This window comes from Anabrus simplex, chromosome 1 (assembly GCF_040414725.1).
Source record: "Anabrus simplex isolate iqAnaSimp1 chromosome 1, ASM4041472v1, whole genome shotgun sequence".
NCBI classification, from domain to species: Eukaryota; Metazoa; Arthropoda; class Insecta; order Orthoptera; family Tettigoniidae; genus Anabrus; species Anabrus simplex.
In genome coordinates this window covers 840,800,415-840,817,951 of record NC_090265.1, presented here as the reverse complement: position 1 = coordinate 840,817,951, position 17,537 = coordinate 840,800,415, and the positions used below count along the sequence as shown (strand labels likewise).

The 17,537-nt window shown below is 36.2% G+C and overlaps 1 protein-coding gene across 3 annotated transcripts in view; it reads left to right on the top strand.

Annotated features, from left to right (window-relative positions):
* LOC136857612 (ATP-dependent DNA/RNA helicase DHX36) overlaps positions 1-17,537 on the top strand; it is a 294,182-nt gene that overhangs the window by 124,180 nt on the left and 152,465 nt on the right. For all 3 annotated transcript variants that reach the window (XM_067136394.2, XM_068225253.1, XM_068225254.1), the window contains exon 10: positions 11,041-11,118. In XM_067136394.2, the coding sequence (XP_066992495.2) occupies positions 11,041-11,118 (78 nt within the window). The remainder of the gene's footprint in view (positions 1-11,040; positions 11,119-17,537) is intronic.

Genomic DNA, 17,537 nt, shown 5'->3' with positions numbered 1-17,537 from the left:
AACATTTTTTGGTTTGAATTTTGAGTTTTGAAAGCTATTTTGATCTCTTGATTTTTTTAAGGTGTTGGTTATTTGATTTATGATTGGGTTGGTGTATGTAAAGGATGCGTACTTTGATTTTTCATTTTTTATTGGGGAGAGGTTTGTGGATAGTTTCAATTTAACCTTATTAATTAGTTTGTCTATGATGGAGGTGTTGTATCCATTAACAGTGGCTATTTCTTTTATTGTATTTATTTCTTTTTTAAGGTTGGTGGTTGAAAGGGGAATTTTTAGAGCTCTGTACACCATACTGTAAAATGAGGACTGTTTGTGTGATTGTGGATGTAGGGAACTTTGTTTAATAGTTATAGGTGTGAATGAGGGTTTTCTGTAAATTTGAAAATCAAACGTATTGTTTGATATCTAGTATTGACTAAGGCTTCGAGCCATCATCTATGCTATTGTACCATCAAATGGCATCCTATTCATCAAGTGTACTACACATGAGTTTATCATTATATTAGATTTTTAGTCATTCATGAACATTTTTACAATAACTGTCAAGTTTTTATCTCACCTCTAGTCATCATCAAACACATTTCAGAATAATTTTAACCTGATGCCTGACAAAAATAATAAGGTTTTGATAGTGACTGAAGATGCCTCACAGTAAGAGACAAAACATGTCTCACATTTAAAAAATGTTTTAACTTAAATGCCAACATCTTGTATTGTATTGTATTGAATAGGTGGAAATAAATATTAAATATTTTCCTATATACATCTTACATACCGCTTAGACGAACAACTCGTCTCCTTTCTCCCAAGTCTTCCCAGCCCAAACTTTGCAACATTTTGTCCTTTCTCCCAAGTCTTCCCAGCCCAAACTTTGCAGCATTTTTGTAACGCTATTTTTTTTTGTCGGAAATCGCCCAGAGCAAATCGAGCTGCTTTTCTCGTTTTCTTTTTTCCAATTCTTGAATCAAGTAATCCTGGTGAGGGTCCCATTCACTGGAACCATACTCTATTTGGGGTCTTACCAGAGACTTATTTTCCCTCTCCTTTACATCCTTACTACAACCCCTAAACACCCTCATAACCATGTGCAGAGATCTGTACCCTTCATTTACAATCCCATTTATGTGATAATCCCAATAAAGATCTCTCCTTATACTTGCAATGATTCTCATAAGGAAATTTCACCCCATTGCCACAGTAATTGAAACTGAGAGGACTTTTCCTGTTTGTGGAACTCACAACCTGACTTGTAACCTCGTTTATCATCATACCATTGCCTACTGTCCATCTAACAATATTATCCAGGTCATTTTGCAGTTGCTCACAATCTTGTAATTTATTTATTACTCTATACAGAATAACATCATCTATATAAAGCCTTATCTCTGATTCTACTTCTTTACTCATATAATTTATATAATAAGAAAACATAAAGGTCCAATAATACTGCCTTGAGGAATTCCCCTCTTAATTATTACAGGGTCAGATAAAGCTTCTCTCACTCTAATTCTCTGAGATCTATTTTCTAGAAATATAGCCACCCATTCAGTCAATCTTTTGTCTAGTCCTGTTGCACCTATTTTTGCCAGTAGTCTCCAGTGTTCCACCATACCAAATGTCATTTAGGCTGCCTGCATTGCAGTTTTGAATTTCCATTTATGGATCTTGGTTGAGTGACCTGTGACTGAGATCTTTGATTAAGTTTGCTGGGTAAACACCAAATGTCTCGCCAGAGATCTTTTATCTGGTGATGTATCACATCATGTGTCGAATAGAATTTTTTTCTGCCCTTCAAAAATATGACTACCTCTGCCAGGATTGAACGTGTGATCTTCTGATCTACTGAACCACAGAGGGAGCTGTACTTATTGGTCACTTTAACCCGCTTGACTCATTTGACGTGACGTTAACGCGAGCATTGGGCAGACTTTAAACTCAAATTATGAGACATTCACGCGCCGCGCCAAGTCCTGTGTACTAGCTTACATTTTGATCACCCCTTCAAGGATTTCCCTTTTGCGAGCTGCTATGAATAGAACAAGTTGTGGCTTGTTTACAGCTCTGCTTCTAAGAACTTGCACCATTATTTATTGTCTAATTGTAGCACGAACCTTTAATTAGGTATCAGTGATGCTTCTGGGTGTAGAATAGGCAACGTGACAGCAATGCTATTGCTGAGTTAATTGAAAGTGTTTTAGATTTGGAGGACAGTGATGATGGTTATGATAACATTCAAGAAGAGATTTTAAGTGAAAGTGGCAGTTCATCTGATACAAGTGATCGTGAAATCGTACCTAAAGTCCTGCGTGCGAAACAAAAACATAGTGACTGGCTGTGGGTTAGTAATAGTGGTAACAACTAGTTATTCATCACTTTACAGGCTCTCCAGGGATATCAGGAGAACCGAGAAACAAATATTTAGGTAATTCTGAATCAGAGTTTTCTGTATTCTTGGGAGTTTATGGACCCGTCCTTTCCCACATTGCATGGGAAACAAACATTTACACTATGGAACATTTATCAGACCCACATGCGAAGAGACAGTGACAAGTGGCTTGACACTAATGTGGCTCTGCATTCTGATGTCCCAGGTTTGTTAGCATTGCATCCAATTATATTGGAGCAAAGATAAATATATTGAGCTAGAATTGATAAATATTTACTATCAGATTGTGCGAGGAATGAGAACCAAATTAGAATCTTTTAATGAAAGTTTACATAATAATGTAGATATTTGTATATTAGGTGAAACGTGGCTTGATGATAGTATATATGACAGTGAGGTCTATAGAACTGAATACCAAATATACATACGAGATAGTGGAAGTGTGCTAGGCCCAAAACCTAGAGGTCCTTGGATCGAAACCACGCTCTGCTACCAATATGTAACCGCTTACACGCAGTTACACGGCACATGGTAAAGAAATAATTATAATAAGACTTAAATTACATGGAATTTGGACACCTTTAAGATAAACCAACGCAACAGATGAAACTCCATCGAGAAAAAAAGACATGAACATCAGGTTGATTAACTTGACAACTAAAAAGGAAGGATGTGGATCAGGCTTGGAAACCCTTCCAGGGCCATGGGGAGCTGTGCGTTGTGGATTTAAGAAAAACCAACGGTGATCCCTTGATCTGTAGATATTTTTTCCAAAATTAACAGTACAAAATAAATTTTAACAGTCCAATAAAATCAGGTTTATCATACCCCAAAACAAATGAGTTTAGATGTAATTTACCAAGGGCTTTTCCCTTAAGTCAAACAGGCTAAAGAAAAGAGATGCTTTAACACAATGTAACTTCCAGAAAGTAACGAGTAAAGGTAATAGGAACCACATGTTTTTAAAAAAATTTACAATATTAAGTGAAAGTTAACGGCGCTTTCAGATAATCGCGCTACATAATGAAACAAGAGGGAAACCAGAAATGATAAAACTTGCTGCATAGACTAGTTTAATTTACTCCCACACCAAAAACTCTTCTGGTGTGCAGCAGAGATAAAACATAGTTACAGGAGGCAAACCCTGAGGGAAATAAAATTAATTTACTAATTACACTGTTCACAAAACCAAAGGAAAAGGGAATTGCCTCCAAAATTAAACAGTTGGGCCCAGCTGAAAAGCTTAGGTATCGTAATAATTCAGTGGCAAGTCAGGGCGAGTAGGGGTAAACTCCTATGTGAAAAGAAAATGATGATGGTGATGCTTGTTGTTTAAAGGGGCCTAACATCGAAGGTCATCGGCCCTGTGAAAAGAAAAACAAACATTGAAATTAAATTAAGGTGGAAGTTAAACCAACAGTGGGGTGCTCATAGCAGTGTAGGAAAGCATTAAGTTCCTCAAGGCCGAAGGCTTTGCACTTAGGGCAGAGGCCTTGCTATTAAAATTAGAACTACAGGGAAACATTAGTTTTGTGCTGTCTACATCCTCCCCGCCTCTAATCTCAACTCATACCAGGAAGTGTTAGAATGACTGGAAGCCTTTTATGAAATTTACAATAATAACATGATTATAGCAGGTGACTGTAACATTCCTACGATAACAAGTACAGACGTCAATCTTTATGATGGTAACAGTCAGTGTCAGATGATAAAAATTTGTATGAATCTTTTCGAACTAACATCTCGTAACACTACAAAATTGCAATGGGAAAAACCCTTGACTTAATTCTTGCCAATTATATGCGATTAGAAGTTTCCAGGGACACATTCCCTTTCTTAACGGAAGATAACCACCACCCTTCATTAAAAAAAATGAATTTACCACCAAAAAGTACACAAAAGAATTCCAGGCAAAAAATGGAAACAAGATTTAATTTTAGGAAAGCTAAATTTGAGAAGCTGTACATGGAATTAAGAGATGCTGACTGGAATTAGCTACACAATAGCATGGAAATAAATTTGGCAGTAAATACTTTTTTTACAGTCAACTGTACACGGTATTGCAGAGAAATGTTCCAGTCTCTAATTCACAGAGGTTTAATAAATACCCCCCCTGGTTCACAAGAGAAATTATTAGAGACTTAAAACAGAAAGATTTCCAATGAAAGCATAAGGGCATCTTCCAATATAGTGATATGAAATTTAAGCAACTCGGAAGCAAAATTAAGGCAAATATTAAAGTAGCTTATTGGAAATATGTAACGACTGTCGAAGACACCATTACACATGATTGTAAAAAAAATAAAAAGGTCTTACGTAAAAAGAAGAAAGCGTAACTTAGGAATTTGTAATAATATGTGGTACTATAATGATTAGTTAGAGTGGTGAATCAGTTGCACTGTATGATATTCCCACAGATAATACTAGTAATTCAGAAACTTTACACATAAATGAAATAACGATGGAAGACATTGACAGAGCATTGAGAAAATTAAAACCAAAGTAATCTGCAGGTCCGGATCAGATACCTCCATATATCGTCATAGGGTGTGTGGAAATTCTTAGAAAGTCATTATATTTTCTTTATAATCTTGCTCTTTAAACACAAACTTTTCCTGATATTTGGAAAAAGTCTCAGGTTTACCCCATACTAAAATCATCTGATCAGCAGTTAATTAGAGACTATCGACCAGTGTGTATCCTATCGGCTTTTGCAAACAATTTCGAGTTTATTCTCAATCACTACTGATCTGCATTTAGGGCAGTCGCCCAGGTGGCAGATGCCCTATCTGTTGTTTTCCTAGCCTTTTCTTAAATGATTGCAAAGAAATTGGAAATTTATTGAACATCTCCCTTGGTAAGTTATTCCAATCCCGAACTCCCCTTCCTATTAACGAATATTTGCCCCAATTTGTCCTCTTGAATTCCAACTTTATCTTCATATTGTGATCTTTCCTACTTTTAAAGACACCATCCAAACTTATTCGTCTACTGATGTCCTCCCACGCCATCTCTCCACTGACAGCTCGGAACATACCACTTATGATACAATTCCTTTAGTTTTGCCAATTGCCACCTTTTCAATACAATAAAAATATGTTACAAACTTACATATTTATTATGATGTTTACATGGTACATGTTTCGCTCCTTTTTGTGAGCATCATCAGCCAAACTATCATTAATCTAAGATTGTGTAAGATCATAACACAATTCTTTGGTTCAAAATTACTCTTATAAAACTAATTGACAATCTTATAATATTTTAAAAGTCACACTACAATAAAATTATGTCTTAAGTTAACACTTTTTGTCTAAAATCTTCTTCAGTCTAAATATTTTATCGCTGAAACTTATCCGGTGAACATCTTTTAAAAATTGTTTACAATGAGAATAAAATAAAAATAAAAAATAAAAAACTTTGAAATCTGGCTAGTTGTGTTGATTCCCGTTGCTTAAAACTTCATAACAGTATTGAATATCTTCTACAGTTGATAATTGTCATTATGGATAATAGACTTGTTCTCGTTGCTGGAGTAACATTTATAAAATTTATTGGTATTAAATTTGATTATCAATGGGGTAAAATTGTTCGTGAACAAACTTGTTGATAAAACACTTTTTGATGTGATATTGGATTCAAAATGTTCTTGAACGTTTTATAATGACTCGTTGGTGTATCTGTAATGAAAGATAAAAATTATATGTTTATGGTTTTGATTGTATTTCTGTATAACATCTTATTGGAAGAATTGTCACTTACTTTCCTTTCTGCTGCTTGATTGTTTGGTGTTACTCCTAGCTTCTTGAGAACTATTTGTTATCCTGTTTGCACTTCTTGTATTGTATGTGTGAGTGTGGATGATTTTACGTTTTGGCAGGGAGAGGGAAGGGGAAGTTAAGGTAGGCGGCGCATTGGTAGCTGCAGTAGACTGTGGAGGACATAGTCTAGGGGAAGTGAGGGGAGGAGTTGAGTTTGTTTGTGTCAATAAGCTATTAGCTTTTATCGGATTAAAATGTTTATAGAATTTATTTCTATCTGATTTGAGTATTTGTATTAGTTCCGGTAATTGTAATAAGATGGGATTCTTTATTTCTATTTCGTCATTTAGGTTTTTATTTTTATTGTATTGTTGATCTAAATGAATGTATGTTTTCCAATTCCGTCATTTCTTTTCCTTTTTCTACTCTTCTTAAGATTTTTAAATCCCTTTCAATAGTTGTAAAACTGTCCAGTTTCTTGCATGTGTGTACTCATTGCAGAATGTTTCCTATGTTTGGCTGCATTTACATGTTCAAGATATCTTATTATAAAGCTTCGGCCAGTCTGGCCAACGTATGAAAAATTGCACTCTGCGCACGTGAGTCTGTATATTCCCCTCACTTCCCCTAGACTATCCCCTCCACAGTCTACTGCAGCTACCAATGTGCCGCCTACCTTAACTTCCCCTTCCCCCTCCCCGCCAAAATGTAAAATCATCCACACTCACACATACAACACAAGAAGTGCAAACAGGATAACAAATAGTTCTCAAGAAGCTAGGAGTAACACCAAACAATCAGGTACCAGAAAGGAAAGTAAGTGACAATTCTTCCAATAAGATGTTATACAGAAATACAATCAAAACCATAAACATATAATTTTTATCTTTCATTACAGATACACCAACGAGTCATTATGGAACGTTCAAGAACATTTTGAATCCAATATCACATCGAAAAGTGTTTTATCAACAAGTTTGTTCACGAACAATTTTACCCCATTGATAATCAAATTTAATACCAATAAATTTTATAAATGTTACTCCAGCAACGAGAACAAGTCTATTATCCATAATGACAATTATCAACTGTAGAAGATATTCAATACTGTTATGAAGTTTTAAGCAACAGGAATCAACACAACTAGCCAGATTTCAAAGTTTTTTGTTTTTTATTTTTATTTTATTCTCATTGTAAACAATTTTTAAAAGATGTTCACCGGATAAGTTTCGGTGATAAAATATTTAGACTAAAGAAGATTTTAGACAAAAAGTGTTAACTTAAGACATAATTTTATTGTAGTGTGACTTTTAAAATATTATAAGATTGTCAATTAGTTTTATAAGAGTAATTTTGAACCAAAGAATTGTGTTATGATCTTACACAATCTTAGATTAATGATAGTTTGGCTGATGATGCTCACAAAAAGGACCGAAACATGTACCACGTAAACATCATAATAAATATGTAAGTTTGTAACATATTTTTATTGTATTGAAAAGGTGGCAATTGGCAAAACTAAAGGAATTGTATCACAAGTAGATCTTCAATACGGACGAGGAAAATGAAGTTTATAAACTGCAACATACCACTTAGTCGAGCAGCTCGTCTCCTTTCTCCCAAGTCTTCCCAGCCCGAACTTGGCAGCATTTTTGTAACGCTACTCTCTTGTCGGAAATCGCCCAGAACAAATCGAGCTGCTTTTCTTTGGATTTTTTCCAGTTCCTGAATCAAGTAATCCTGGTAAGGATCCCATACACTGGAACCATACTCTAGTTGGGGTCTCACCAGAGACAAATATGCTCTCTCCTTTACATCCTTACTACAACCCCTAAATACTCTCATAGCCATGTGCAGAGATCTGTACTCTTTATTTACAATCATATTTATGTGATTACCCCAATGAAGATCTTTCCTTATATTAATACCTAGGTATTTACAATGATCCCCAAAGGGAACTTTCACACCATCAATGCAGTAATTAAAACTGAGAGGATTTTTCCTATTTGTGAAACTCTCAACCTGACTTTTATCCCTGTTTATCATCATACCATTTTCTACTGTCCATCTCACAACATTATCAAGGTCATTTTGCAGTTTCTCACAATCTTGTAACTTATTTATTACTCTGTACAGAATAACATCATCTGCGAAAAGCCTTATCTCTGATTCCACTTCTTTACACATATCATTGATATATATAAGAAAACATAAAGGTCCAATAATACTGCCTTGAAGAATTCCCCTCTTAATTTTTACAGGGACAGATAAAGCTTCACCTACTCTAATTCTCTGAGTTCTATTTTCTAGAAACAGAGCCACCCATTCAGTCACTCTTTTTTCTAGTCCAATTGCACTCATTTTTGCCAGTAGTCTCCCATGATCTACCCTATCAAATGCCTTAGATAAGTCAATCGCAATACAGTCCAGTTGACCTCCTGAATCCAGGATATCTGCTATATCTTGCTGGAATCCTACAAGTTCCAGTCCTTCATGGTAAGGTTATCTTGCACATTGGACCACTAATATCTGACCAGCAACATGGGTTTGTATCTAGGAGAACTATAGTTACAAATCTGCTCAATCTGTGTCAGGATATATCGAAACAATTAGATAATGGGGGGCAAATGGACTGTGCTTTCACAGATTTTGAAAAGGCATTTGACAGTGTAGATATATTGTTAAATAAATTGAGTATATTTGTCTTCTCGCAAGATATGCTCAAATTTTTTTGTACTTATCTGCCTAATATTAAACAATATGTTCAGTATCTTGGAAATTCCTCTATGGAATACAACGTAAATTCAGGAATCGTTGAGGGTTCGAACCTTGGCCCAATTATGTTCGTGATTTTCATAAATGACTTTTCTAAACGTAATAATTTCTAATTGTCTTCTTTATGCCGATGACTTCAGAATATTCAGACCGGCTAGCTCAACATGAGACTGCCTCTTACTACAAAAAGACCTTGATGATATTCTGATGTGGAGCCATATGAACATATTAAAATGTAACGTCTCAAAATGTTTAACAGTGTCATTCACCCGAAAAAAGAATAAAACTATCTGTTCATACAATATGGGTCCAAACGCCCTGCAGGACGTTGACCAAGTCAGTGACCTTGGCGTCCGGCTTGAGAAGGGTCTTACTTTCACAGCTCATATAACAAGGTGACAGGAGAGGCCTACCGGGCATTGGGATTTAACATACGGAACACAGACTGTACAGGAGGGCGAATTCCATCATAGCACTCTATAATGCCATTGTACGAACAAAATTGGAATATGCTACCGTTGTATGGAACCCAAGGTTCGATAAATATATTAACCCTTATGCTTTCAAGGTAACCATCTATCAGCACCCACGGTTCCTGCGAAAACTGACATGGTAACTATCCATCGTTACCGGCCTTTATTGTTATTATTTCGTTTATTTACTACATGCCAGCTGGCTTCGAAGCCTGTGATGCCTAGTTCCTAGGTCATAGCTAAAGCTTTCAGCTAGCACATTTCACTAGGAAGTGCATATCAATATTATCTCTTTATCATCTAAATAATCACACAGATTTTTCGAAAGGTCTGAATGCATCACTTTTTGGCCACGAAATGCCTGGTGATTACTAATTTTTTTAAGTCTCATTTTTCTTTCTTGCCAGTCGCAAATACAAATGTATCTGACATTGTACTTTCTTCCTGCTGCGTGGCTTCCAGTGTTTCTGCATTTTTAATAACCCTAAGCTTTTCTTTATCCACGAACCAGCAATAATGAGAACTAGACCCAGACTTAATATGTGGTTCATACTTCACCTCTAACCTGCTACTGATATGCAGACCAAGGCCGGACAATGCTGTTTGAGGCGAAGTAGCACGAACCTTATTTCATATAAGGCATGCACCCAAGTTTTTCTTCACTCAGTTCTGGAAAAAAATATGCACAGAGTATTCATATACATTATTTTCTTAAGTTGTATGTTAGTAACGTTTGTAGTGTCATATGCTAAATAAATAAATAAATAAATGAATAAATCATCATTATCTGTAACTAATTTCTTAGTATACCATTTTCCTAACAGTTATCTTCACACTTAGTTCTGTCTTGTGTATAAAGCACAGAAATTGGGTAGACTGTGGTTTTCCCGGAAGGAGATTGAAATGAAATAAATCCTGTGCTTTATCTAGGCTGATGATGGCATAAAAAATGCCGAAACCGGTACCTAAAAATTATTAATAAAATGTGACATTTTAATTTATATCACATTTTAAGTTGTATTGAACAGGTGGAGAATCCTACCCTTTATTTTTGAATGTTTATCCAAAGATGTCAAGTATTGTCAACTGTACCCAGGTAAAGCATGGATTTTCCAATCTGCTTGCTTCACCTGTAACATATAATTCAGGTGACTGAACAAACCAATAGTTTCATGAATGCTTCCGCACAAATTGCACTGGATAGTCTTCTGTTTTACCACCGTTCGTGAATGAAAGGGTTTTGGTTGAGTTGTATAAATATACTCCATTTTGAATGTTATGAAGGTGATTTTTATACTTCATGTTGGTTGTTGTAACATCAAGGCATCAGTTCACTCCTTCAGAAAACTGTACAAATATTTCTTTTTAGATAATTTATGATTCCCCCCCCCCCCCCAAAAAAAAGGAAATGTGTTTTATGTTAAACATTTACTTTTAGATTTATTGCAATCTATCTAAAATTGATTGTTTGAAGATTCATGCACACAGATTTTTTCAGGTTGATGATTGGGTGGTTATATTAGAACCAAATAGGGTTGTTAGTTGTCAGTGTATATATGCATGTATATGCACAAATACACATAGGAATTCATGATGATATTGTGTTGTCTGTTGTATTATTTTGTTTTTCTTTTCTGGTCCACAGGCAGATTCCTGGTTCTTCCTCTACACTCCAAATTGCCTACTGTTAATCAAAGTGCAGTCTTTGATCGACCGCCACCAGGTAATAATATTGCGCTTTAGCATATTTTTTGTTTGCATTAACAAGACGTTTATTCTCTAAACTGGGCAGTGTGATGCTGATCTGTTTAAGAATGCTGCTAAAAATTCAATTGCATTGAGGAGATGGTCCCACCATTGGCAGCCCTGAAGATGCTTTTCCGTGGTTTCCCATTTTCATCCCAGGCAAATGCTGGAGCTGTACCTTAATTAAGTCCGTAGCTGCTTCCTTTCCATCCTTCTGTCACCAAAAACCTTCGATGTATTAATGCAACATTAAGCAAGTAGCAAAAAGAAGTTTTTGAGCACCACATTTTCTGTAATGTACATTAACAAAGTGGTTGTTTCCTAAGTACTTTTTTTATATTTATCAAATGTTCTCTTGCATTTGGAAACAGAATGTCATTAGCTAGTAGATTTAGTACCTCTGCTGAGCATCTTTATAATTTTTAAGCAGAAGACACATTTTCGAAACATTGGCCGCATTGTCTGTAACAACAGAATGCACTTTATACTTTTAAGTCCTTACATGAAAGCTGATAACAGCTGTTTCTGACAGATAATTGGCAGTGTGAGCATGACCAGATGTGACAGTAGCGTCTTCTGAATAAACATTGCCTGTATTGGAGGTAACTGAAACTTTCATTGAGAACATTCGACCAACTATCAAACCCTAGACACACGCTTTGATTTTTTTAAAAAAAGGCCCTCTTTTGTAAACAATATCTTTTAAAGACCCATCAATGGCAACAATTTAATTTTTGTTTGGAGGTGTGTAACCTGAGTGAAGTTGTTGCATAAGTTCCACAGATTGATGACGTTCAGCACTATGAAAAGCAGTTTGTAGCAAATATGAAACAAGCAACGAGCTACTTGCCCATCCAAATGCATTGGGGTTGATCTAACCATGTAGGAATTCAATGATGTTCCAGCTTTTCTCTTCTTACCCTGTAAACATTCTGATTTCTAGTATGTTATTTCTCTCATTAGAATGCAGCAATACTGGCAGTGGGACTGGCGAAAGCATAAGTGGATGTACTTTGACTATGTGTGCCTGTTGAAGTTGTGGTTGAAATGTTTTTTTTTTTTTTTTAAGTTCATGTTAATACTATATTTCCTGTATGGATTAGTGATGATGTATTTATTATTTGTTCTTACAAATGAACCAGAGGACACAGGCAGTATATACATTACTACATTGTGAACGTTTCCTATTATATCACCTCACTGTTAAAATTAACACACTCCTTTGCCCGACCCAAAACTGTCTAATTCCCATCAGTGCCATAAATACAGTAGAAGTCTGTTATAGTGGCAATTTATAACAACGAAAAATTTACTCTCTTTAACGGATACAACGGGTACACGGATATACCATGGATATATCGGCTACAGCTGGTTTAGGGAAATGATATAATGGATTTTTGTTATATCCGATTTTTCGTAAAAGTCGGGGTAAACCCCATTCATATTAAAATTGGTATGAAACGGCACTACTCATATATATTAAAATCGGTATGAAAAGGCAGTAGGTTTGTTCAGAACTTGCGTTTTCGTGGATGATATTCACACTACGAATTGCTTGTTTGTTATTTTTCGGAATCCGATTCTACGTGAAAGTGTGTGTTTAATTTCATTCTGAAAACATTATAGTATCACTTCAAACGTTCCGGTTTTCTTCTTCAAACAGCGTCACTTAACCTAACCATATATATATCATGAAAACATATTTCAAGCGTGTAGAGAAATGATAATCTCCTTGCTACTAAATTACATGGAAACAGCCTTCCCGAAATTTAACTAGACACAAGTAAATATAAAATATCCTCTGAATCAGAGATATACTCTGCTATATCTTGAGGTGTATCACATCCTTACTAAATTTCAGTATATAATATTAAAAATTAAGCGATTGTTTACTTCAGCCTTAATTTCTACCGAGTTAACGACTGCTATCGGCCATGTTATTCACGCATTTATTACGAAAACATGTTTAGAGAACAGCAGTCGATGGGTATTACTAATCGACTGTGACATCGCCTTCGAATTATCGAGGAGAGAGCTCACAAGTGTACATAGCGAGAAAATTATATGGTACCAAAGATGACCGATCGCATTTTGTTGCAAATGTTTCAGTTTTCTTATTCAAACAGCGTCACCTAACCTAACTTAACCCTACTATATGTATCATGTAAACATATTCCAAGCGCCAGTAGAGAAATGCTAACATTCTCGCTACAACTTTACATGGGAATACCCTCTCCAAAATTTAACCAGACGTGAGAAAATATGGACTAACGTCTGAAATCAGTGATGCGTTCTGCCATATCTTGAGGTGTCTCGCATTCTTACTTCATTACAGTGTAGAGCATTAAAATTTAGCGATCGTGTACTTAGCCTTTATTTCTATCGATTTAACAACTGTTATCGACCACGTTATTCATGTATTTGTTATGAAAATATGTTCTTCTGTTATTTCTAATTTTCTTTACGGAACAGCAGTTGACGGATATTACTAATTGACTCTGATCGACTTTGACGTCACCTTCGAATGTTGACGAGAGAGCTCGCAAGTGCACATAGCAAGAAAAGGATACCATAGCGAAGATGGTCAATCGCATTTTGTGGTAAACGTTTCAGTTTTCTTATTCAAACAGCATTGCCTAACCTAAGTTAACTGTACTATATACATCATGAAAACATATATCAAGCGCCAGTAGAAATGTGATAACCTTCTCACTATAAATTTACATGGGAATGGCCTTGCCAAGATTTAACCAGACATGAGAAAATATAATCTAACTTCAGAAATCATTGATGTGTTCTCCCATATCTTGAGGTGTATCACATTCTTAATTTCAGCGTATAGTATTAAAATTAAGCGATCCTTTACTTAGCCTTTATTTGTAACGAGTTAACAACTGCTATCAACCACGTTATTTACGCATTTATTATGAAAACATGTTCTCTTCTTTTATTTCTCATTTTCTTGACGGAACAGCAGTTGATGGGTATTACTAATCGACTCCGACAACAAGTTGAATTAACAAAACCGCAAAGCAGAAGAAGGAGATCTCAGGTGTTTGCTTTATTACTAAAATGAGATTCACAACTTGCAATCCGACATCACCTTCGAATGTCGACGAGAGAACTTGTAAGTACACATAGCGAGAAAACGATACCATAGCGAAGATGATCAATCGCATTTTGTGGCAAACGTTTCAGTTTTCTTATTCAAACAGCGTCATCTAACCTAGGTTAACTGTACTACAGTATTACCCCGCATTTACGTTCCCGGCTTTTATGTTTTCCCGTCTTTTACAACATTTTTTTGTTGGTCCCCTGAAATTTTGTATGCTCACTATGTATTAAAATCCTCAAATTTACGTTTGCGCCATTTTATGCTCCTGCCATTTACCGTTTACAGGCCGTTCGAGGGGAAAGAATTGGAGGTAATGGCGTCGCAACGAACCTAAAATGCTTTTGAGTAACCATGGCATGACGACCAAATCAAACAACCATGGTCTATAATAACTCTTAGAACTCTCAGTATTGAACTTCCACTTAACCAACGCAGCGCATTCTTTGATATCAGGTGTTTTCCACAACGTCCTAAACCTTATTTTCAAATCCGACAATGAGTTGAATTAACAAAATCGCAAAGAAGAAGAAGGAGGAGATATCAGGTGTTTACTTTATTGCTAAGTACAGTATAAGCCACAAGAAAGAGATGTTATCAAGTGATTCAGTGTTTGTCTTGCCTGAGTTTGTTATTTCACAGTTATTGTTTTGCACTTGCGTTTATTGTTGGAGTTGTTAAAGTTATTGTCTCTGATTCGTCACATTTACTGTAATTTAATTATTTGTTACATTTTTGTTCTTGTTATGCGAGTCGAGCGGCCAAGAATAATAATATTAATAATCATCATAATGTCATTCTGAAAAAATATCTCATGTGAATTGCCGCAATCTTCCTTTCCTGTCATGTGTATTTCTTAATCCTTCTTTGTTATTGCTTTATTGTTTTCCTGCTAATAATGGGAAGAAAAAAAAAAGAAGGAAAGAAAAACTTCCACTATGGATGAGAAAGTTTGAATATTAGAAAACCGCGGAACACGTGTTTCACTGGCACGCGAATTGCAGCTTCCTGTATCCACGCTGAATACGGAACAAACTCCAAGAAAATGAAGTATGCGTCATACTGCAAATACGAGAAAATGGAAAAAATTGTAAAAAGTTGGTTTTGAGACTTCAAGAGCCGCAGGCATTCCAATTTTGATGGTATGCTCTTGGGAAAAGGCGCTTAAAGTGGCAAACATTCTTGGCATTGAAAATTTCAGCGCATGCAATGGATGGATCGACCGATTTAGGAAAAGATATAACCTAACCTATAAAACTGTTTGTGGGGAATCTAATGCAGTTAGTGATGAAACTGTGGAAGAATGAATCAACAGAAGATTGCAGGAGGTGACCAAGGATTATGAACCCAGGAACATTTTTAACCTAGATGAAACTGGACTGTTTTTCATTGTGTTGCCCAGCAAGACTTTGGCATTCAAAGGAGATAAATGCCATGGTGGGAAACACAGCAAGGCGAGGCTCACAGTGATGGGAGCCAATGCTGATGGCTCTGAGAAGCTCCACTCCTGTGTGATAGGGAAATCTAAAAAGCCTCGTTGCTTCAAGAATGTGCGATCATTACCTACTGCCTACGATGTCAGCCATAAAGCTTGGATGACCTCAGATCTTTTCCGACAGCATTTAATTGCTCTGGATTAAAAAATGGGTGCGCAAAATAGGAAGATCCTTCTTTTCATCGACCGTTGTCCTGCACATCCCGTGGATGTTAATTTGAGGAATGTGCAGTTAGAATTTCTGCCCGTTAACTGCACAAGCAAGCTACAACCTATGGAATTAGGGGTTATTCAGTCCTTTAAGTCACTTTATAGGAAGAACCTGGTGCAGCAAATTTTATTCCTTATGGATGCTGGAAAGGAGGAGGAGGACTGCTACCTGATGTGTGGAGAATGTTGCAGTCAGACTGTACTACTGAAGGTTTTCTTCAGGTAGATGTTTGTGTGATCCAATTCATCAGTACCAGTGGTGCAATGAACATCGTTAATCAGCTCACTTTGTGTTGCCACTGCCTTTTCTATATGCCATGCTACTGCGCGACTTTCTGGAAAGTTTTGCTTGTAGATAACACGCAGAAGTGATCATAAAGGCAGTGAACGTGTGAAATACGTCAGTGAACTTCAGAAAGAAATTCCTACAACTTGGAACGAGTGTATACGTGCTGTATAGTAATACAGTGCGCATACCACGTTTATTGGTAAGAAAAATATCCAACACATGTACAGGGTTTATTCACTGTATAACTATACAAGTGTTCAACAACTGTATAAGGACTTTTTATTAGCAAGACGGTTACTGGACAGTAACACGACCGGTGGTGGATAATTCTTTTCGTGCAATGTAAACACTTGAAATAGACACACCGGCAAAATCTGACGTTAGTTTTGCGATTCAGTAAAACTTTATTAATTCGAAGTCTTTGTAATCCAGAAATCAGACTTCCAATTACGTGATTTCGAATTAACAGCCATCTTGTAATTCAGAAATGTCAACCCTCACCAGTTTTCGTGGATTCTGCTTTTCCATGTACTGCCTGCTACGTGATATTGTGGCATTCCTTAAAGCGCTGAATACAAAAGAATTGCGATTTCACACTATTTTTAACTATGAAACACACTATCGACACACCGAAGTGAATGAAAGTGCGGAAAGCTACCCTTGCGCGTTCTGGAAGACGCATTCTGTCGTGACGCGGAGAAATTTTGAATTTAACTTGCGCTGTAAAATATGGTACTATTTTTTAAAAAATGTGAAGTCAGTTTAGAATCATATGGGGAACAGTTTTCTTCCATCTACGGTGGCACAAAGCATAACTTTACACTCAGCATCGAAAACTAGGTGAGCCAGGAGCTTGTTGGCAACCTTGACGCAAATAAGACCCGCACCCCAATTTTGTGCCTCAAAATTTTTTAAAAAATGTGCGGGGATTATTTGCGTAAATATGGTATTCATCACTTTAGAGGCCATAACTGAGAGACAAATATTTAGGTAATTCTGTATCGAAGTTGTCTGGACCCGTCGTTTCCCCACGTTGTGTGGGAAACAGATATTTACACTATGGAACAATTATCGGACCCACATGGAAAAAGACTATGACAAGTGGTTTAACACTAATGAGGATGAAATTAAGGCCTACTTTTCCCCCCGCATTCTGATATCCCAGGTTCATAAGCCTTGCATCCAGTTATATTTGAGCAAAGATAAATGTACTGAGACCCCAATTCTTAGAGACAATGATTAGTGTGAAGTGCCTCTACATATACCCAAATATTTTGATATTTACCACAA